The sequence below is a fragment of the Magallana gigas genome, chromosome 6 (genome assembly GCF_963853765.1).
Source record: "Magallana gigas chromosome 6, xbMagGiga1.1, whole genome shotgun sequence".
Lineage (NCBI taxonomy): Eukaryota > Metazoa > Mollusca > Bivalvia > Ostreida > Ostreidae > Magallana > Magallana gigas.
In genome coordinates, this window is record NC_088858.1 from 12,212,059 (window position 1) to 12,234,790 (window position 22,732).

General features: G+C 34.2%; 3 protein-coding genes and 1 non-coding gene across 4 annotated transcripts in view; 2 read left to right on the forward strand and 2 right to left on the reverse strand.

Moving 5' to 3' along the window:
* The first annotated feature begins 95 nt into the window (after window positions 1–95).
* On the forward strand, window positions 96–5,698 carry LOC105345942 (phosphatidate cytidylyltransferase, mitochondrial). Its single transcript, XM_066087330.1, has 3 exons — window positions 96–184; window positions 3,904–3,964; window positions 4,305–5,698. The coding sequence occupies exon 3, from the start codon at window positions 4,556–4,558 to the stop codon at window positions 5,627–5,629; it is 1,074 nt and encodes a 357-aa protein (XP_065943402.1). The 5' UTR covers window positions 96–184; window positions 3,904–3,964; window positions 4,305–4,555; the 3' UTR covers window positions 5,630–5,698.
* A 3,017-nt stretch (window positions 5,699–8,715) lies between these two features.
* On the forward strand, window positions 8,716–10,485 carry LOC105345945 (uncharacterized). Its single transcript, XR_010714605.1, has 2 exons — window positions 8,716–8,873; window positions 9,890–10,485. It is a non-coding gene; the product is annotated as an uncharacterized protein (transcript).
* A 690-nt stretch (window positions 10,486–11,175) lies between these two features.
* On the reverse strand, window positions 11,176–13,482 carry LOC105345946 (uncharacterized). Its single transcript, XM_011454329.4, has 4 exons — window positions 13,328–13,482; window positions 13,111–13,191; window positions 12,888–12,962; window positions 11,176–12,675 (listed from the first exon to the last, which is right to left on the reverse strand). The coding sequence occupies exons 1-4, from the start codon at window positions 13,397–13,399 to the stop codon at window positions 12,442–12,444; spliced, it is 462 nt and encodes a 153-aa protein (XP_011452631.1). The 5' UTR covers window positions 13,400–13,482; the 3' UTR covers window positions 11,176–12,441.
* Window positions 13,483–14,590: 1,108 nt separating this feature from the next.
* The window catches only part of LOC136276128 (protein crumbs-like), a 28,259-nt gene continuing 20,117 nt past the window's right edge, over window positions 14,591–22,732 (reverse strand). Inside the window, exons 37-56 of the mRNA XM_066087190.1 lie at window positions 22,613–22,729; window positions 22,391–22,504; window positions 21,841–21,954; window positions 21,631–21,744; window positions 21,425–21,532; window positions 21,213–21,326; window positions 20,792–20,905; window positions 20,588–20,713; window positions 20,365–20,478; window positions 19,967–20,077; window positions 19,742–19,855; window positions 19,533–19,646; window positions 19,334–19,447; window positions 19,095–19,208; window positions 18,366–18,485; window positions 18,135–18,251; window positions 17,893–18,009; window positions 17,352–17,465; window positions 16,697–17,269; window positions 14,591–16,441 (exon numbers count right to left, since the gene is read on the reverse strand). Of these exons, the coding sequence (XP_065943262.1) occupies window positions 15,813–16,441; window positions 16,697–17,269; window positions 17,352–17,465; window positions 17,893–18,009; window positions 18,135–18,251; window positions 18,366–18,485; window positions 19,095–19,208; window positions 19,334–19,447; window positions 19,533–19,646; window positions 19,742–19,855; window positions 19,967–20,077; window positions 20,365–20,478; window positions 20,588–20,713; window positions 20,792–20,905; window positions 21,213–21,326; window positions 21,425–21,532; window positions 21,631–21,744; window positions 21,841–21,954; window positions 22,391–22,504; window positions 22,613–22,729 (3,272 nt within the window). The 3' untranslated portion in view covers window positions 14,591–15,812. The remainder of the gene's footprint in view (window positions 16,442–16,696; window positions 17,270–17,351; window positions 17,466–17,892; window positions 18,010–18,134; window positions 18,252–18,365; window positions 18,486–19,094; window positions 19,209–19,333; window positions 19,448–19,532; window positions 19,647–19,741; window positions 19,856–19,966; window positions 20,078–20,364; window positions 20,479–20,587; window positions 20,714–20,791; window positions 20,906–21,212; window positions 21,327–21,424; window positions 21,533–21,630; window positions 21,745–21,840; window positions 21,955–22,390; window positions 22,505–22,612; window positions 22,730–22,732) is intronic.

Genomic DNA, 22,732 nt, shown 5'->3' on the forward strand with positions numbered 1-22,732 from the left:
TATTAGCATATTTAATCAATAGTTATACACCTAAGGAATTTAATCGCTAAAACGTATATATGAAACAATAAATGCATGTATGAATTAACTATTAATCTGGTTCTCCAAGGCTTTCTGAATCGAAACAGTGAACCAGACAGAGATGAAAGGACACTACGTTGACTTGAGTTAGTTGACTTATTAGGTTAGAACAGCTTATGTATCACAATGAATGTCTTGAAACTAACATTTAATTATGTGCTTTATGTTAGATTTTAATGCAAGTGTTGATGTGTATGCTAAAAAATGACTTATCAATTAAGAGGTTTTTTTATTCGAATTTCCTCTGCAATATCCTAAAACTGAACGAACAAGTCTGCTGATAAGATATAGATATAAACGTTTTACGAAAAGCAACTTCTGACATTAAGCTGAATATGTAAACGGTGTGACCGTTGGACCGAGCGCAGATTTAAAACAGTGCAGTTTGATTTTTGTAGAACAAAATTTATTTGAAAAGCACACTGTAGGATCCGCCTGGTTGCCAACTCATATCATTAGCCAAAGTTTAACTAAACGTTCCGTGTTCAGTCTATATAATGATGTCATGTTTCAGACATAAAACGTACACGTTTTGTCTTTGGAAATAGCCGAAGAGAGTTACGTTATTCCGAACTTTTTTATATTTCATTGTTTATCAATCTAAAAGATCAGTTCCTTGATGTTAATGTTTTATATTTTCCATCTGATAATTTGATAAGACATACATAGAACCAGTTGTGTTTTTTGATTGAAGCACTATTGAAACTTATCTGGTGTCCTCTTTTATTTCTTTTAATTCAAATTACCTTCTCTTGAAACAATGGAAATTTTTAATCGAGTTTAGGGGCAATATACATCGATAAGTACCAGTCTATCAATGATCAGAGTAACCTTTTAAAAACAAAATAGCTGCCAAAATGGCGGCGCCCAGGGCTGGAAGAAATTTTTTTGGCCTTAGTACCCCTGAATCAACCTTCATTTTTCACTGATTTTCTTATATTTACGTGTTACCATTAATCCTCGCTTCCCGAGGCGAGCTTTGCCCGCCTCTCGCTGCTCTCGGTATTATTATCCTCTCTGCATTGCTTGCATATTCTCCATGAGTTTGTCAGGCACAATATTTATTATACTCTGTCCCAAGATATGCTGGATTCACATTTTGCTTAATTGCATGATATATATATATATACACCTCAGGGTATAACTGATGACCATTTAAAGGTATGAAAAATTTCCAATATTTCTCAGTTAAAACGCCCCTGTTAGTTTATCAGGTTTCAATACAATGCTAAGAAATGTGGTGAAGACATTTTGTTAAAATACTTGTATGAATTTGCCTGCCATTTTGTCAGAAATCGCACTTGGAATATCTCGGATATATCAACTAAACCATGTCTGTAGTTTTTTCTACCGTGGACATATACCGTTAGTTAATGAAAGATAAAATCCTTTTTTGGGCCATGAGGGTACTTGGTGCTGGTGCTTAAAGCTGAACACCGCTCATAAATAGGCACTGTCACAGAGACAGGTATATAAACCCTTCAATTTTGTTACAGCCCGCCAGCCGATTGCATACCTGGAACCTGTGGCTGAGGTGTAAATATTCCTTTTGTGGTCTTTGGATCTTATGCATTTATGTCTTATTTAAATATGTGCATATTCTGTTTGTACCCTGTAAATAATGCATTGACAATTTTATCTGATACTGTATTTACCTGGCTGAAAAAACAAAAGTGCGTAAGATTTGATAATTTTATTGCAACCAAGTAACATGACGAGGCAAGGTGCATGTCCACACAAGTGAGACCTCTACAGACAAATACTTAAAACTCCTAAGAGGTCTGTGGCTTATATAGGGGTTGAAGGGATTGTAGGGTGATGAAAGAAAAATATTGGGGACAGTGCCTATTTGTGTTCAGCTTTAACCTGTGGTATTAAGCAGTTGAAGGTTATTGACTCCTCTTAGATGGGGCACTTATCCATCACAGGTTAACCCTCAGTGTAAACCGGTACCTAATATCAGCTTGATGGACTGAGGCAATGCAGATAAAGTGCCTTGTCAAGGACACAACCCACAACATTTAATGACCACAATAGGGTTCGAACCATTGACCTTAATTACTGTCCTATGACCACTGAGCAATGTGTTACACTCTCATTATACATATAGATATATGACAAGAAATTGAAGAGAAGTGGTTTTCGAGCATTTACAAAATCAACAGATAAGTTTTGAGTAAATATAGCCAAAATACTATTTTTGTATTTGTTTAACAGATACTGTTATCAGTAATAACTGGTATTAGTTTTATCATGGAGTGAAATTTGAGTAACTGTTATCTATTCATAAATATACCTTTCCCTTTGTACAAGACAATAATTCACTTCAGTTATAATTGCTTAATTACTTTATTAACTCTTACACCTCACCTTTGATTTAATTGACTCACTCATATTGAGGTTTTACTCTATGACATATGTCACTCGTGCTTAAGTGCTAATTTCTATTGTTTTCAATTCTTATTTATATTGTGTTATACACCATTGTCGACAGAGAGGGATTAGGTTTCGGATTGTTCGGGTGTAGTTTTTGGATTCCCAGAAATCACCCATACCGACCTAAAGTTCAAATAAAGTGCTTTTTACCATCTAAAGCATTTTAGTTTTATTGTCGCCGGATATATAGAATCACCTTATTTTCCCCGGTGATAGTTTGGTGGAGATATCCTAAGGGTATTTTACCCGGGACTGCTACATATACTTTGTAGCAGTTAGATCCTGCGTACCAGCAACCGAGCGAGTTTTCCAAGAGCATCAACAAACGCCGATAATACAACCCAAGAGCAGAAGATTCAACCGCCTTTTACGACCATATACCAACGTCGCTGCTTTTCGAGTTTTGGACATCCCAGGACTTGCACGGACATACTCTACGCCTGGATTCCATCCAGCATGTAACAAGAGCGGGATGACGTCATCCTGCGAACACTTGTTCTCGTTCTGTGTGTTTCGTGTGTGGATTTCTTTGCCATTATGCTAATATGTTCTTTTAAGCGACCGATTTATTGCATTCGAATCCTAGGAATATTTTCCTGGTGTGGGGACCGACGACAAAGGTTCGTTTTAAATATGGTTCAGCCCAGAATGCCGTGTTGCAGTTGTGGATCTCCGCAATGTAGAACACATTTTGCATATTCCGGCCAAGACCTAAGCAAACGACGCTGAGATACAGACCGCACATTCCCTACAAATCATTCCGATGATTTTTAGACGAGGACGTCTCATTTTTCGAAGCGCGAGGGAATTATCATGGAGTGAAATTTGAGTAACTGTTATCTATTCATAAATATACCTTTCCCTTTGTACAAGACAATAATTCACTTCAGTTATAATTGCTTAATTACTTTATTAACTCTTACACCTCACCTTTGATTTAATTGACTCACTCATATTGAGGTTTTACTCTATGACATATGTCACTCGTGCTTAAGTGCTAATTTCTATTGTTTTCAATTCTTATTTATATTGTGTTATACACCATTGTCGACAGAGAGGGATTAGGTTTCGGATTGTTCGGGTGTAGTTTTTGGATTCCCAGAAATCACCCATACCGACCTAAAGTTCAAATAAAGTGCTTTTTACCATCTAAAGCATTTTAGTTTTATTGTCGCCGGATATATAGAATCACCTTATTTTCCCCGGTGATAGTTTTATGGTCCGATTTGATTTACACCTTGATGAAAAATTATATATAGGTACATGTATTAGAATAAGTTACCTGTAATGTTTGTGTGGGATGAAATGTGATCATTTTATACTTCATTATCTTATTATAAGACTTAACCAAATTTTAATGAAATGTCTTTTACATGTACACTGTAGGTGTCCCCAGCAATGATATTACACATGCTTGCTAGTGAAGAAAATCCAAAGTCCATCTAAGGTAAGAATAAGGAATTTTTGAAACCTGCAATGCAACAGGATGCATGTATTTATATAACGGGTATTTAACAAGATTTTGAAACTGTGTTGATATTGTACTTGCTGGTAATAGAACAGTTCACATCAAATATGCAGTACATTGTACTATTGAAAGATATGCTACAACGAGGGTTGATTTACACATTAAAAACCTCATGATGATTAAATGTTTTTAAGATGTATTTACAATCTAACTAAAATTAGATGTTGGATCCGCTCGCTTACTCGCTACACAAATGTGACATGACAAAATATTATATTGGAGTTTTTTTTTTTAATTTTGATATTTCCTGTTTTTTTAGGACACAAGTGTTGTCATGCCAAAACACAGTCAGATACAGCTCCAGATTTTAAGTCTTTACAAGCAATTTTTGAAACTTTCTAAAGATAAACCAGGACTGAAAGAGGTTATACGAAGTGAGTTTAGAAAAAATGCTACAATACCAAGAAGTGATATACTTCGTGTAGAATATCAATTCAGGTTAGGCAAAAAGCAGTTTGATAATTTGAAAAATTCTGAAGTTGATTCTGTTGGTGTTTTTGAGCGAGAAAAATGAATTGGCGTCTTTTCTCCCGGCTTTCTGTTTACTCGACAAAAACACAGTTAAGGCAATATACAGCAACAGGCAATCACCAGCTGAGTAATTTGGATAATTATGGGGCTATACTGGAGCAGTTTCCTGAAGGAATACAAATGTCTTTCGCCTATGGTTCAGGAGTTTTTAAACAGCAGGGTCAAAGTGACACACAAGTGAAGAAGAATATGATAGATTTAATATTCGTTGTTGATGATTCATATAAATGGCATCACAAAAATATCAAACAAAATAAAAAACATTACTCATGTTTGAAATACTTTGGAGCTAAACAGGTTGCAAATGTTCAAGAGAAATATGGGGCGGCTGTGTATTTCAATACCAAGGTTCAGTGTGCTGGAAGAGAAATCAAATATGGAGTCATTAGCACCAAACAACTTATAACAGACTTGTTGGACTGGAGTACTTTATATGTTAGTGGTAGGATGCACAAACCAATCAGAATCCTCATCCCACCGACAAAAACAGAGCTGTGCTCTGCTATGCAAATCAATTTGGAGAATGCTATTCATGCAGCTTTACTTTTGCTTCCGGAAACTTTCAGTGAAGAAGAACTTTATGAGCAAATTGCTGCTCTGTCATATGATGGTGACTTTAGAATGAAATTTGGTGAAGACAAAAACAAAATTACAAATATTGTCAAACCAAATATGGCTTACTTCAGAAAACTCTACGAACAAATTTTATTGAAAGAAGAACATGTGAAATGGAGCATAAAACAGGGTGTCTTAGAACAGTATCCAAACCAAGTGTCCCAGTTTCATCATTTAAACCTTCTCCCAAAGACTGTTCAGTCTAATCTGTTAGCTTGCATGCATAGGAGGCCAGGGAAATACCCTGATCTTGAGGAGATCATACGACAGCTGGCTTTTGATAGTAACTGTGCAGATTATGTCAGACAAAGTATAGCTGAAATAGTGAAAGAATCTAGTCGGAGTCAAAGCATAAAGGGCATTTTTACTGCAGGAATAGTAAAATCTGTGCTCTATAGTAGTAGGAAAGTCCAAAAAATGATGGATAGTAAAAAGTGAATTATTTTGATATTTTTACATTTTATTGTATGAATATTTTGAATATTGAAATAAAAGGAAAAAATTAAATGATTGTTAAAAATGTTTTTGTTAGCAAGAAAATATTAGAAGTATTTTACCTCACCTGAACTGAAAGGCTTGTGTTGCATGCACAGATTAAACGGACTTAAAATTCCAAATTTTATTTTTCCATTTTTAGCTTACCTGAACCGAAGGTTCAAGTGAGCTTTTCTGATCACCTGTTGTCCGTCGTCCGTCCGTCTGGCCGTCCGTCTGTAAACTTTTCACATTTTCGACTTCTTCTCAAAAAGCACTGGGCCAAATTTAACCAAATTTTGTACAAAGCATCCTTATGCGAAGGGGATTATAAATTGTTAAAATAAAGGGTACAGCCCTTTTTAAAAGGGAGATAATTGCGAAACAGTGAGTATAGGGTGCGTGTCTTTAAAAATCTTCATCTCAAGAACCACTGCACCAAAAATGCCAATTTTTACACAAAAGCTTGTATATATAGTTAGATTCTAAATTGTAAAAATTGTGACCCTCGGATTAAAACTGGGGCCTCAGGCGGGGTTCAAAGTTTAACATAGAAATACATAGGAAAATGTTTAAAAAATCTTCTTCTCAAGAACCACTGCACCAGAAATGCCAATATTAACACAAAAGCTTGTATATGTAGTGAATTTTCTAAATTGTAAAAAAAAAATTTCAGGCTTTGTACGTGCGGTCCCGCCACAGTGCTACACATTTTCATTCCTATGTTACTATTTATGTTGTTAAAGCCAACTATAAACCTTGGACCAATACTGGGACCCCATAAAGGGTTCAATGTTTAAAAATAGAAAAAAGCATATGCTACGAAATAGAATGTCACAAGGAACTGCTGTTCAGGTGAGCAATGTGGCCCATGGGCCTCTTGTTAATATTTAGAATGGTTGATATCATGGTATTTTTAATGCTTTGTCAAAATTTGAAAGTCAAATAATGAGTTAAAAGAAAGATAAAGAATTAAATATTCTTTGTTTTGTAAACAAAGCCCGAGCCTTTTTGTTGTTTTACTTTACAAATGCATTTTATTGGTGTAAGTTTCATTCAAATGTTGCTTTTTTTATTGATAATATTATTTATGATCACATTGAATCAATTTATTACTAAAACCGATTTGGTTTGACTTTTCCGATCGCGTCGCGTTCAACTTTTTCAGCTACGTCATACATAAACAATACCCGCACCTTAACCACAGTTTTTTTATTGGTGGATTCAGCTTACCGCTGATTGGCTGCTGGTTAACTAAGACTAAATTATGCACGGACAGAACAACAACATATCAGAGAATGAAAAATTCACATGGGTACTCGTGACTGTCGAAATTGGGCTATTTTTCGAAAGTGTACACTTGTGATAAAACAATACATACGGTACATAACATATAATAGCTGTAGCTCTGTAAAATAAAGAAATCTGCAGTAAATGGTTTGTGGATATTTACACCGAAAGTGATAGGGCAACAGAAGAGAAACGAATCGGACACTTGCCTAATGAAGACGCACATGTACAAACCTCCTTGCACTCTCCACTTCCGTCTCGTTCTTTCACACCATCGTTCAATACTTTTATTGACTGTCGATTGCCGATCGAAAGGTGTAGAAATCGAGGAATTCATACCTATCACTTTGACTGGCAAGTTGATAGGTAATACATGTGCATTATACATTTACGGTATTTACATGAAATGAACGCTTAGCACATGCAACTTTTAAATATTATAATTTTTATAACGCCGTACTCTGGACCGTAGCTTGAGGCTATGGTTTAACGCCCGTTTACACAGAGAGAGAGAGAGAGAGAGAGAGAGAGAGAGAGTTTAGCACAGAATTTAAACATACGGGATAGTCGATTTTGAATGAATAATATTGGGGGGAAATAAACTGTTCTGAGAAATCCTTCAGCTCTGGCATTGCATAAGCGTATACTGATAACTCGGCCTAAAAATAGGAGTTAACCAATCATATAGTTTTCACACCGGCGGCGTGTATAATTTATGCATGACGTAGCTGACAGAAATGATCGTGACGCTATAGGAAAAGTCAAACCAAATCGGTTTTGATAATAACTTCTTTTCCCTGAGTCATTTTGTCATAGAAGTGGTAATTTCATACTTAACATTATTTGTTAACAAACACAAGACTCGAGCTTTGTTTACATATCAATGAATTCTTACCCCTGTATCTCTGTTATAACTTGACTTCTAACATTAAAATTTTGGCCAATCATTAAAAATGTGCATATTTAGCATTTTGAACATAAAAAATTGAAAATAAAAGTTTGATCTATAACCGTGACCAAGTCCCATTAAAGGTTAGAAAGGGATACAAAATTATGTGGAGACTGTTACTCAGGTGAGTGATGAAGCCTATAACTTCTTGCTATAACGTATTATGTTACCCATTCCATATAAGTATCTGTATAAAAATTTAAAGCAGTATTCCATGTATATTAAATCTAAATGAAAGGAAAGGATAATTTTAACGGAGCTCTTTACAATGATTAATATGCACGAGCTTTAAGAAGGCAAATGTACAAACGACTTAAGAATTTAGCTTACCTGGGCCAATAGCCAAATGGTTTTTCATGGCTAATCAAAACACATAAAGACAGACCTCAATTGTCATGCTCCTGCAAGTTCGGGAGGACAATGGTTATGTTCGTAATGTACAATATGTAGCCCTGTTTGATACTTTGCAAAGCTGCAGAGTTGACAAAAGTGCTTTTAATCGAACAGACATGTTTCTTAAATTTACACACAGAAAATTTAATGTAAACTTTCTCAAACTTCAAATATGATATGGTTTCTGTTTTAAATTATTCTGCAGCAAGTAGCCGGGGAGCTTTTATTCGAAACTGACATTTTTCTTAAATTTACATACAGAAAAGGAACTGCCCTCGACTCTTTTAGGAGCAGGTTGAAAGTTTTAGGGAAGCTAACATTATAATAGGATTTTTAGTCCCATCCCACCACCCCATTGCGCATGTGGTTTTTATTTATTTATTTTTGGCTTATCAAGACTTCCGGAAATCTGCCTTTCAAAAACGATGCTACTTGCCTGTTATGTCCTTACTAAGCTTCCGTATTGTGCATGTTTATGGACTTGTTATCTATAAATAAATGTGCAGTACGGTTACTTCGCTGCTGGAATGCATCCACAAGATCGTCAGAATCACATGCTTAGATGAGCTAAACAAGGTATGTCCAGTTAAAAATGATGAAAGATATTCATTTAAAGTTTTGTTTTGAGGAAAATAATCGATTTTGAGGTACCTTTGTTCAGGTAGTACGTGCCACGGTGGTACAATTCCATTTCACGACGACAGGGTATAAACAAGCACATAATCAAAGGGTATGGATGGAGTGAAAGTGTTAAGTGCGTCATACATGTATATAAGAATTCATCAGATGCATTACCCTCATATAAACTATAGCTTCAACTGATAAAATACAATAGACCGATATCTGACAGTTGTGGGATGGCGGAACATTAGTGGAAAAGAACTTCACGGGATGTATTTTTAAAAGTTTAAACAGAAAGGAGTACTTTACATTTACGATTATGAAATATATATTTTGTGGTATATTTTTTCTGCCCACAACCGTTACACCAAGCTAAAACACAAAGAAACAGTATTGATGCAGCTGGACCAGTTCCAAAACTGCTGCTCTGATGTATGGAAACTACCCTCCCCCTTTTTTGGCGGGAATGCGGGAATTTTCTATATATCTATCTTATCCATTTGTCAATTGATGTTGTCACTGTACAAATGTTACATGGGCACTAATCAAAGGAAACTTGTATCATAAGATATAGAGAAAAATTCTAGTATATAGACACTTGGCGAAAATTAAAGAATTGTCCCGGCAAAAAATAAAAAATTAGGAAGAACATGAAGTGGTTTTCATAGATTAGGTGGCCGTGGTTTCAGGAGAGAAAGCACTCATACCTCTCAGTCTGTACATGCTAAATTTTGAATTACCTTTTTACAGCCAGAAAGTGTAAAAAAAAAAAAAATTAATTAAAAAATCGCAACTATAACAATTTACAGTCCAATTGAACAAACGCTAATAACATACATGTAGTTATGTGAACATCAATAAGTTTAACCAGCATGAATGACTTTACTCTAGTGAAACAATTGACTGTTTCTTACTTTGTTGTTCATCGTTAAAATAAGTAGCAGGTGCTTCAAACATTTTTTTTATCTTAGAAGTAAGTTCATGTCATGATGGCAAACCAGGGGATATCACATAGAGTTAACCAGTGGCAGAAATTCTGCAATGACCACAAGGAGAAACAGATGATCAACCCTTTCTCTGACTGGTCAGGGGCGTCCCACAGGCAGAAACTGGACAAAGATGACCCAAACTACGGCCGTCCCGTGGAGGGGTCAATGACGGAATACAGGGGTCAAAAGGCGGGGGAACTCATCAGCGGAGAAATCATGGAACTGTGTCACGTGATAGCTGATCTCGGACGGAAAAACGCAGATGGGTCGTTTTGTATATCTTTCGGACAATTATTCGAGGCATATACGACGATATCTAATAAACTGGTGGGCATGTTGATGCGAGCACGGAAGCAAAAACTGCTGACTTTTCCTGGCGAAATGTTATTTCAGAGAAGAGACGATGACGTAATAATTACATTATTTAAAATTCCTTCCACTCAGTGATTTGTTCGAAATTACATCTACATGTATTTATATTTTATATGTTAGAAAATATGTCGTATGAAAAATGTCGAATAAAATTTCACCGAACAAAATATAAGAAAACTTCAAAAATAAACTTCATATATACAATGTATATGACGGAAAGTATTGCAACACCTTTTTTCATGTGGTAGCATAAGGAATTTTACTTATACATATTATTTGCATCAACCAAGTATGATTTACGACCCTTTCATCGATTGGTCGAAACCTTTCGCAACCTAGAAAACCCACGGACTGCACGAAAAAAAACGACGACTTTACGATCGATCAATTCATTAGTTTGTTCATAGAAAGATGTAAATATAAACAATATAAAAATGCTTCCTTTGATGATTAATGCGGGTTATGAAGGTAGCTATCATTGAAGAAAAAATTGAATAACATTAATTACCATCAGACGCGGGTTATGTATTTTTTCTGCTATTTCGCTACCTTCATATCCCCCATGAATCATAAAATACTACATGTATACGGAAGTAATATAATTATCACTTTCGTGGTAAAATAATTTATGCAGGTACATATCGCAGAACTTTGGGAAAATATATAATGAATAAGGAATCATTCTTTGAGTATTATGAGGTGATAATTTTTGTCGGGGCGTGATCAAATCCAATAAAGCCCGAAGGGCTTTATGATAGATTTGATCACGCCCCGACCGAAATTATCACCTCATAATATTCAAAGAATGTTTCCTTATTTAATACTTATATTTATATAATTTTTAGCCATCATACGATTAAATACTTAAATAAAAATAAACAAACCCCGCTGGCGCCTCATTTTGGCGTCATTTGTATTATGGGTTATATAGTACAAAATCGATACGTAGTGTTATCACAAGCAAAGACACTGGAAAATGTAAATATATTGCCTTCGTCAACATAAATTTTTATTGTTTCTGCAAAAAAATATTACTACCTTCATAGCCATTATTTACGACCAAAAGTAAAGCATTTTCCCGTTTATATTTAAATCACTCATTGAATCCCAATCAATATTATAGTTATTTAAACTTATTTTTTTAATATTTCAATATTTCTTAAACACAAAAAAATTAGAATACTCGATGGATGAGAATCAAGAATTATGGCAGTAACATTTAACTTTCTTATAATTAAAGAAATAGCAATGTGTTCTATCCCCCCAAAAACCCCGAAATTCTCTTATAAAGGTTAAAGGGACTTGGACACGATTTGACTTAAAATTTTCAAATTCTATTTTTCCATTTTCAATGTTTTTACTGATAAATATAGAAGTTTTTATTGCAATGTCAAAACTTGAAAGTCAAATATCAAGTTATAAGCAAGATATAGAGTTCATAATTCTTTGTTTTGTAAACAAAGCTCGAATATTGTCATTTGTACATATGTGTTGTATTGGTGTTAATTTCAATCAAATGTATCTTTCTTATATTGATTCTAGTATTTACGAAGATATTCAGTTAGTTTAAATTGTTTTTAAATGCCATTTTGTCTAAGAAATGGTAAATCTCTACATTACATATATTGTAAACAACTATAAGACTCGAGCTTTGTTTACATAACAACCAATTCTTACCTCTGTATCTCGCTTGTAACTTGACTTTAACATTCAATATTTTGGTCAATCATTTAAAATGCACCAGTAATCCATTTTATACATAAAAAATAAAAATAAAATTTTTGATTTCAAATCGTGTCCAAGTCCCTTTAATGCAATGAATAAATAAAAAAATTGCATGCAAAATGTCTATGCTTTTAATCCACAGGCACTTGTTTCTGAGAAAAAAATTTACCCTATAGTATAATAATAACATTAATATTATTATACTATAGGGTAAATTTTTTTCTCAGAAACAAGTGCCTTTGTTTTAATCATATAGTAGTATTTGAGCATGATCACATTAAACATGTTTTAAAATAATGATAATGTAAAGAATATTTATACACATGAAATAATTCACAAGTTTAAAACAGTCAGATATCAAGACAAGTACCGGTACTTTGTAGTTGTTTTCATGAAATAAATTCCACACATATCACAATTAAACAGCCGAAACTGGTTCACTTTTTCTTCATGACAGCCTCCTGCTGCCGTTTGATTGTATCAATCCATTTTCCCTGCATCTCTTGTGACTTTTTCCAGTCATCACTCTCTTTTAATTTATCGTTCTTTTCTTTGATAACTTTATCTGCTTCCGCCTTCATCTTTTCAAAAGTAACCATGGACTTGTCCTCATCTGGTCGAGGACCTCTGAAGTTAGCCCATTTGTCAAGAGGGGCATCCTTTACAGTCTCCTTAAAGACAGAGAGTCAACGTAGTCAAACATATTACTTTTAATTTATGTGATGCTTTTGCAGAGTCCACGTTGTAAAAGAAATGGGACAAAAGTATCAGTCACTTTGATGCTATCACATTTCAAACAAATAAAAATTAATCTTATATGCTTATTTTCAATACAATAAAATTTGTTTCAATTTTTTTTACCAATATTGAGAACGATACATACTTTTTGAAGTTCTCGTAATGTTTTTACATCACCAAAATCTTCTAAAAATTTAACAGTTTCTTTATCTGTGAGCATCTGAAAATAATTTATTATTAAGAATTATCAATCTATACAATGCGTATGATATCGACAACAGTTATACCAAACTACAACACATTTCAAATTCAGCAGTTCAATGCACAGGCAAAATTTTTGACAAGTTATAACTTTATAATAGACCTACAGCAGATTTCTTCTTGTCCCTCTTCCTGAAGATCATCTTTTGTGTCTGTACAAGTATAGCTACCCCTGATAACATAAATACCTAGAGGAAATAGATGCACTCATCTTAGCAAAGATGACAAGAGAGATAATAAAACTATAGATTTCGTAGAAATGCGGCACATGACAACAACATGAACAAAGCGTTTTCAAGCTTTATTAATGTTTAATAACATTACCATTAACGGAAGTCCCTTATTTACGAAGGGTGACCGTATAATATCCCGAATTTTCTGCTGAAAAGAGGCCATCACATTAAAAATCGCTTCTCAGGATCACGACTCACATTGCGTCAGGTCATTTCTACTTTCAAATCAAAAGTGAAAATAAAAAGCCGCGGGTAACTTGTACCAAAAAGATTCGTGTTGTTTTAAAAATAACGCATCACGATATGAAAGAAATATATGTTAACATTAAAATTGTTATTGATTTGTTACACCAAGCCAAAACCAAGCGGTTTGTAACATGGCAATGGAGAAAAATATATACCTGTTAAAATTTGATGAAAATTGTTTCACTAACGTTGGTAGCCTATATAACGTTATATCACTTGTATCTCAAGTTTATTGTAAATAGCATAACATTTCCAACTGCATTCTCTCATTGTCAATTTTTCTATCTGTATTCTTTAATTGTATAATATTATAATGTAAGATAACAATATATTAATATTTTTTTTATATATACGTCATTTGTATTCTATATATATGTTTCATTATTATTGAATAATATATAATTTCTTTGATCGTCACCAGTAGTGAAAAAGTTATATCGGTACTATTCATTTCATGCAGAAAAAGCAAACATGGTAAAAGACAAAACACTTTGTTTTAAGGTTGTTAACAACCATAGCTAGAATTTCTTCTCATTTGAATCAAAGAAAATTTTTCCTATCATAATTAGTATCTGTTTTCTGAAAATCTGAGATATTTAACCAGCTTTTGTATGTCCAGCAAAGTCAAAACAGTTTAATCTAAATTAATGTTATACAATATGAATAAGGACATTTTATGCTTTGTAAACTTTGTTTAATATATTTCAGCTGGACTAACCTTTTCTCTGTATTTTGCCTCCTTCCTTCTGATTACAAGTTTCTTCAAACCATGCAAACACCGTCAGCAAAATTATCGATCGCAATGTCCATTTTTATTTGCAAGCAAACAAAATATAAATACAAAACAGAAATTATAAAAAATTACTTTCTTGAAACATTTAACAATTTTTTTTATATCTTTAACTTTGTCAGATATGTTTATTGTTCCAAGAATTTAAAATATTCACAAAGTTAGTTACATTGCCATTCAAATTTTAAACGATTGAGATTTTTGTTTAATTCGCCACACATTTTGAATCGTCGTATAGCTCCCCTCCAGCAATGGACAACATGAGATACACATGTGATAAATGGCTATACCATTTCATTGGTATCGTACTTGCTAGCAAATTGTACAACATTTGCTAAAGCAGCACACACCAACCATTTTTGCGTCATGATTTTCCAACGTCCTACACAAAGCTTTGTCATTCAGTCAACTGAATCATGACTGAAATGTTACTATTAGGTTGCTGTATGCTTTGACTCCGCTATTCAGCCACCTTTCCAGACTTTTCAGTTGCCATGAAGTTTACTGAATGACACATAGTACATGTCTATCCTGCACAGGGTTCAACGAACTTTCTCAAATTATACAATGCAGCATACATTCAATTTTCCCTGTTCTCTCTCTTCGTTTTCCACACTTTTTTTTACAATTGCAACTTTTGTTTGTAGTCCAATTTATTTAAATATGCTAATGTGACCCGTCCACATGAAGGCACATCCATTGGTTTGATTTGAACATTTTTTATTGTATTTCAAAGAATACAAAAGGTTCAGGTACAAGTTTAAAAAAACTTATGTGGTCTTCAACATTAAAACAACAAAGTACAAAAACGTACAAAAACTTAAAACTGTACTTTGAAAAGAATAAATGTACGAACAGAATTACAAAAGAAAGGTAAAGCAAAAACAGAAAATATTAGTTGATTGTTAATAATAGTAGACAAAGACTCATCACCCCACAATAAAAGATGTGTATTAATAACACAAAAAGAGCCCAGTTGTAGTAGAAATTTATGAAAATAATTGTTTCTAGCATTTGTATAATTTTTACAAGTAAAAAAAAATGGTATGCATCTTCATGTAGTCCAAATGAAAAAAATTCCTCTCTCTGTAATATTTCATATGTAAACATAAATCTTAAGTAAGAATACGGTGATGTCTGAGTTTGGTATGTATAATATTTATCTTGCCTTTACCAACGACTTTTAAACCAGGGGACAGATGTTTCTTTTTTAGCATCTAAACTCAACGAATTACAAAGTCGAACTGTGTCGGGTACAAACTATTTCATAAACAACTCCATTCTGCACCTAACTGTTGTTAGTTTAGACATCCATTTTGTTTGTTGTGTAGGCAATTTCTGATAAAGATTTTATATTATACCTCAATGAAAACAAGACTAACCTTTTTAATTTATCCAAAATATATTGAAATTTACTATTATTAATTACTGATTTTGCTCCATGCAGTTTCATAACTTTAAATGAAAACTACATGCAAGGAGAAAACTATGTCTCACAACGCATCAAAATACTGGAATTCAAAAAGTTTTGATATAGAATTTAAGCATTAATTCTACTTGTACATTCTAGTCGACTGTTGAATTTCTTGATGAAATCAAGCTCAGTATTTGTTAATGTCCATTGGTTTTTTGAAAAGTCCAGCTCAGAGAAATAAGCATGGAATGGACTAGTAGCCGTTTTTAACACATCCGAGTCCTGGTACTTCGTTCCTATACCAATAGACAAAATATTAATTCCCTTCTTTGTCATGTTTTCAACAATACCAATGGACTCTGTAATGTTTGTGACGTGTCCATTAAAGACATGAACAACATATTTTGAGGCATGGTCTCTGGCTCCATGTTTTGTCGTAAACATTTCTTCCTGGATGAATTGAAGAGCGTTCGACAAGTTTGACGAGCTGTTGAAGTTATCTTGCAACGAGGCTTGAAAAGTACTGGCAAATGTATTCAAATCGTGGGTAAAATTCAAAGGCATAAACACCGTGGCGTTATCCGAATAGTGAACAACGCCAATCTGCACGTATCCTTGACCCAAGAAAACAAACTCGTGCATTGCCGCGAGTAGCTGAAGGAAAATGTTCCGGCTGGCCAGGTATGTTGTTGGGTGTTGAATGCTCGATGTATCCAAGACAAATACCAAATCAACGTCCCGTCTGATTTCACAGGCTGGAAAAGTATACAATGTATATAAATCGCATAAAAACAATTGAAAATAAACTGCAAAACTTCGACTTTATCAATACAGTGTCATGCACAAGACTGATATAGCAGGCACTGGAGATAGACGTTCGATTCTATCAGCGAAAATAATTATATTTGTAATGAAAATTAAATCGAGAAAGTGAAGTACTTTTATTAAACCCTACTTTATGGACTAGGTTTATTAGTCGAATCCATGCAAGACAGATAGGAAAGCAATACCTGCACACGTCACATTTACTCGTTTCTGGAAAACGTTGTACAAGGGTTCCAAATTTGTGCTTGGAAATACATCACTGTGTCGGGAATTTTTGGAAAGCTGATGGAAACCCTCATGTCTAACATCATTACCGCAAGTTATTAGATAGACTTCATTCTGATCGCTGGATAATTCAAGATAAGACCTCAAATTACTCACAGAATTGACTGCATCACTCAAAGAATTGGGCATCCCGTCTGTGAACAAGAACACAAACTGAGATCTCCATGAAGTCAGTTCTATAATTTTCTGTATCTCGCTACAAGCTGTTGGTATATTTGTGGTTCCGTTCATGAATGGCATCTTATTCACTTGATCGAGAAGTTCAGCTTTGTTAGTATACGAATCAAAATCGATGGCTACCTTTGCCTTGGAACCAAAGGAAATGACCGCCACTTTAAATTTGACGTCGGAGATTGTAATTCTTGACACAACGTCTGTTATGTACTGCAGCTGTTTGTGGAATATTTCACCAGTTGAACTGAAGGAAGTATCCACTGCAAAGACTAGTTTGGTAGCCTTTGTATTGCACAAATCTGTAAGATTAATTCAATATAAAAAAATTGTGACGTACTTAATGTAATTGGCTAAGAAATTGTATTGGTAAATGCAACCTACCATGTTCACATAGTGGCCCGTCCCAGCTATCAACACAGTTACAGTGAAAAGATCCAAGAGTATTAACACAGGAACCATTATTGCTGCACGGCTTCAAATCACATTCGTCTACATCTTTAAAATGGATATGGAATAGTGAAATCTAACTACATGTACTAAGTACACTATGTCCAACGGAAATGGTAGCGAAAAGCCCGGACCTTGTCATGTCCGGACTTAAATGTCGCACTGTTTAACATTTTATTTTTTCTTATTGGTCCACATGCATTGTATTGAAATCATGGTTTAATAGCAAGACCCTACAGCGAAGAAACTTTAAAACCCGGAAAAGTTTGAAGATGCAAAATTCAATGTTCAAAACATCGAAGCGTCGGAATGGGTTCAAATGTCTCGAGAACATATGTCGAATTCATTCCTGAGATTCATGTCTCTTTCCCATAACAAATAATGGTATACTTTTGAGAATATCAAAGAAAAAGAATGTTTAAATAATAATCAGTTAAAATCAACCCCAGCGAAATTGAAGTAATGAAATACGAACCTGTATCACAGAGGACTCCAGTGAATCCAGTGTGGCAGGAACAAAGAAACCCACCATAGAAGTTCTGACACTCTCCGTTATTACACCTGCTGGGATTTTGATAACACTCATCAACATCTAAAAAGTATAAGAAAAAACCCCTCAAAAAGTATTTTGTGCAGGATATTTAAGGCAGTCACATATAATAACATAATTATAACGAGAGAGAGAGAGAGAGAGAGAGAGAGAGAGAGAGAGAATACCTTCGTCGCAGAGAGCCCCAGTATAATTTGAATTGCAAGTACAGAAGAAGGAACCTTTTGTATTCGTACAGTTCCCTCCATTCTGACAAGGCTTGTATTCTTTACACTCATTAATGTCTATAAAGGATATTCAAAGAAAACTTGAGGTATAATATAGTTACAAGTAATATGCTATGTTGAATGCATATGTCTTCAGTTACCAAAAGCTTGAAACAAGTGCGAGTTGTTTACCTCCGTCACAGTGCGTGCCTTGATTTCCCTCAGTACAGTGACATCTGTAATCACCACACAGATTCTCACAAGTTCCACCATTCTTACAGATTCCAGGGTATTCAATACACTCGTTTACATCTGTAATAGATATGGAAAATCTACTTTAAGGACACGCATTTAAACATATTCACGATGACAAATTTTGCTATTTTTGTGCAACAGTATGTTTGCATGTAAATATTGAGTAATGCTTCTTATTACTAGCAGTAACTCTGTTCGTTCTAATCATATATATATATATATATATATATATATATATATATATATATATATATATATATATATATATATATCATTATAATATTCTTAATTGTTACACCCAAGCAATTTATGGTATGGCAGCAAACTGATGCCTTAACGGGTGTGAAGTTTGACCTTGTGAAATAATATGTTAAGGGTTTTTAATAAAGATGATGTACCGCCATGTTTTTATCGAATGAACGAGTTTTGCATTCATTTTCAATTGCATTTCAAAAACAGGTATAATTTGTAAATCTGAACAAGAATCCATGACTTCATAAATCAAAACCTGCCGCTTTAACTAACATACATACAACATGAGAGTAAAAAAATGTAGAGTAAAAAATACAAATGCTACAGCTAGGCAGTTTTTATTGAAAAGCAGTTTTCTTACTCCTCTTTAGACAAAGTTATTGCGTTATTTAATATAAATTGAGGGATATTAACCTTCTTCGCAATAAGATCCTTTGAAGTACTCAGTACACTGACAGATGTGAGACCCATTGGTGTTGACACACGTCCCATTATTAGAACAGCTACTCAAAATGCACTCGTTGATATCTTTTTAAATAAAATATATAATAATTAAACACTGACATCAAATAAATGTCTTTAAGAGAAAATTCATTTATTTTAACTTTCAAACATGTCATAACATTGTAGAACCTCCAAGAAAAGCAGATTACCTTCCTGACAGGTATTTCCCGTCCAACCTGTACCACAGGTACAGAGAAATGAACCACCAGTGTTTACACAGGAAGCCCCATTGTTACAGATTCCCAAAGCACACTCATCAATATCTGTAAGCAATATCAAACCATATTAAGTATAAATACGTATATTCTACTTGAAGGCTTTTTCGAAGAAATATATAAGTAAACATACCCAGTTCACAGCTTGCCCCACTGTATCCTGGTTGACATACGCAATTGTATTCATTGACTAAATTGATACAGTGTCCTCTATTGAGACAAGGACTGCTTTGGCATTCGTCTAAATCTAAAAACAAAACAAAAAAGAAGGAAAATCATTAGTTTTAATATTTTCATTTTTGAACCAAATTATATAACTATAAAATATCCCAAAGGCCTTACCTGTGTCACAATTCTGGCCGGTCACTCCGTCAAAGCAGTGACACAAATAGGCGCCCACGGTGTTTGAACAAGTCCCATTTAACCCGCACACCCTAAATTTACACTCATCTAAGTCTGAAAAACAACTTTTAAATAGTAACAAACTTCTTATGATAAGTAAACTTGCCTTTTTAGCATTATAATGTTTACGATGAGTTTTTAGGCCAACTTGGAATCATAATTTACCTTCATCACATCTGGAGCCTGTCCACCCTGTTTGGCAGTGGCACACAAATGATCCAGGGATTGCAGAGCAGTTACCGTGAAGACATGGGTTAGATACACACATGTTTATCTCTGTCATTAAATGTGTTGGAAGTGAAAAGAATAATACATGTATCCGTTTCTTAGCACTCTAAAACCTAATTAAACCAAATAATTGATGTCAAAATGTTCATGGAAGACAAAGATTTGCAATAACATCAAGACTTGAGTTCAAGAAAACTTATAGGCACTAGCAAACGTTACAGACGCAGATCAATAGGTATATATGCGTCAATGGAAAACTGTTTTCAGATTCCTACCTACTAGTACACATGTATCTTGCTATTTATTTTCTGCATTTACATTTAATCTAATTCAACCTGTTTCACACTGGTCTCCTTCAAAATCGTCTGAACAGTTGCACTGATATCCTCCAAGTAAATTTACACACGTTCCATTGTTCCAACATGGAGAAATTTCGCACTCATCAACATCTGTCATCAAATAAAGAAAATCATTTCCATCATTTAAGGAAAGGATTAATAACATGATAACATACATTTGAATAAGATGCATGGCGCATTTAATGTTTTGGGTCCATACCTAGCTCACAGAATTCACCCCAGTATCCCACGGGACAGACGCATGAAAAGTTTCTAAAACTGGAATTACAAGTCCCACCATTAAGGCACGAAACGTTCCTGCAACCGTCTAGCTCTGTAACAAAAACTTATGGAACTTCCACTAACTGATAATAAAAGAAATCAGAATTATTTAGAGTTTGCTGATTTTAAAAGGTATATTCACCTATTTCACAACTATTCCCTGACCATCCGGTTTTACACAAACACGAATACGTGGAATTCTCTCCAATACAGATGCCTTCGTTTTGGCACGGATGTTGACCACATAGTGTTTTTTCTGCAAGATAAGACACGGGTTATTATGTTGAACTAATATACTCAACGCTGAACACAATGTTAAGGGTGATGTGCGATCATCTTGTACAATTGAGAATAAGAATATAAGTTAACATCTCTTAAACTGGCTTGTTTTTGCCAAAAACTGGCCGAAACTGTTGTCAAAAATTGAAAAAGGAATAAAGATGAGGTTCTACATGTTGTTTAGTTATACTTTACGGATAATTTTTATTCTCCAATGTACAAGATGGCCGCACCTCCCCCTTAATGACAATTCATAAATATCAACAATATTTACATATACTTACGCGACTGGTAAGAACAATTGTCAGGCGTGGCACAGGACAAACATTCATAGCCACCGACGGTGTTTTTGCAAGTGAAGTTGTCATCACATGGATCATACAGACACTCATCCACGTCTTGCAATTGAAAAAAACAACAACACATAGACCGCTAGTAGAATAGTAAACCGAATACAAGTACTAAAAGTAGAATGGAAAAAGTAGTTAATGTTTACCTTGTGAACAATTTTTCCCAGAGAATCCCGCCATGCATGCGCAAAATGCAGATAGTCCGTGAGGGATACATGTACCATTGTTGTAACATGGATTAAATTTGCAAGGCCCTGTAATTTTTACATTGCACTTTTCGATAAATACCATAAAAAAGTTCTGTCTTTAATATGCAATGTTCATATATTTAACTAGCTAAAAATCTACTAACCTGACTCGCATTTTTCGCCATCAAAGCCAAATTGACAGATACAGGCATAACCTTCTTCAACATTAACACAGAACCCATTGTTTTTGCATGGAGACGAAGAGCACTCATTGACAACTGTAACATTATTGAGTATTTTACAAACGCTTTATAATTCCACATCCACTCATAATTTTGTCACCACGAAAGATATTTATTAAATGATATTCGTACCTTCCAAGCAATTCTTTCCTTGAAAATTTTTCGTACAATCACATACGTAGCCGCCATTTTTATTTTTACATGTTCCATTGTTAAAGCATACATCTTTTTCACATTCATCGATGTCTGGAAAAGTTGTCATAAGACTGCCTTAACTATCATCTATGGCATTTAGTTTAGATTGCTATAATGTTAAATTAAGGTCAAAATGTAGTAAATGAAAGGTGCCTACATGTTAATGAGATTCAAGATATGAATTATTTCAATGAAGCTTCTAACAATAGCTTTGTTTGGAAGGATGAACCGGGGCTTACTAGTACATGTTTAGCAAAAAGAAGTAAAAAAATATTTAAACTGTCATTTTCTTTAAGATATGAAAGGAATAAGTACTAAATCTCGGAGTTTTGTCCATTTTTAGTAATTTAATATATAATGCCTACAGTCTCTCCACAAACGACATTTAACAAGCTATTGACCTCCTCTTTAAAATGTTGTTAAATGGAATATAGGTATCGGAAATACTACTGAGATGAATCCTGAAAACGTCATTATTTATAAATACCTATTTCGCAGATTTCGCCGGTATATCCGAAAGGACAAACACAAGTAAAAGATGAGTTAAAATGTAAACAAGTTCCCCCGTTCTGGCAAGGCGACGGATCGCACGCAACGGAAGCTAAAATGTCAAATAATACATCTGTTTAATCATAAGCATACAAACAAACAAACACATCAAAACTTTAACGCTATGGATACAAAATTATAGAATTTCAATAAAACTCACGAAATTGACAGAAGTTTCCTTTCCAGTGAGTTGCACAATCACACGCATATGAACCATTGTTGCTGGTGCAATTTCCATTGTTCAGACATGGGGTAGATAATAGACATTTGTTTAGCTCTT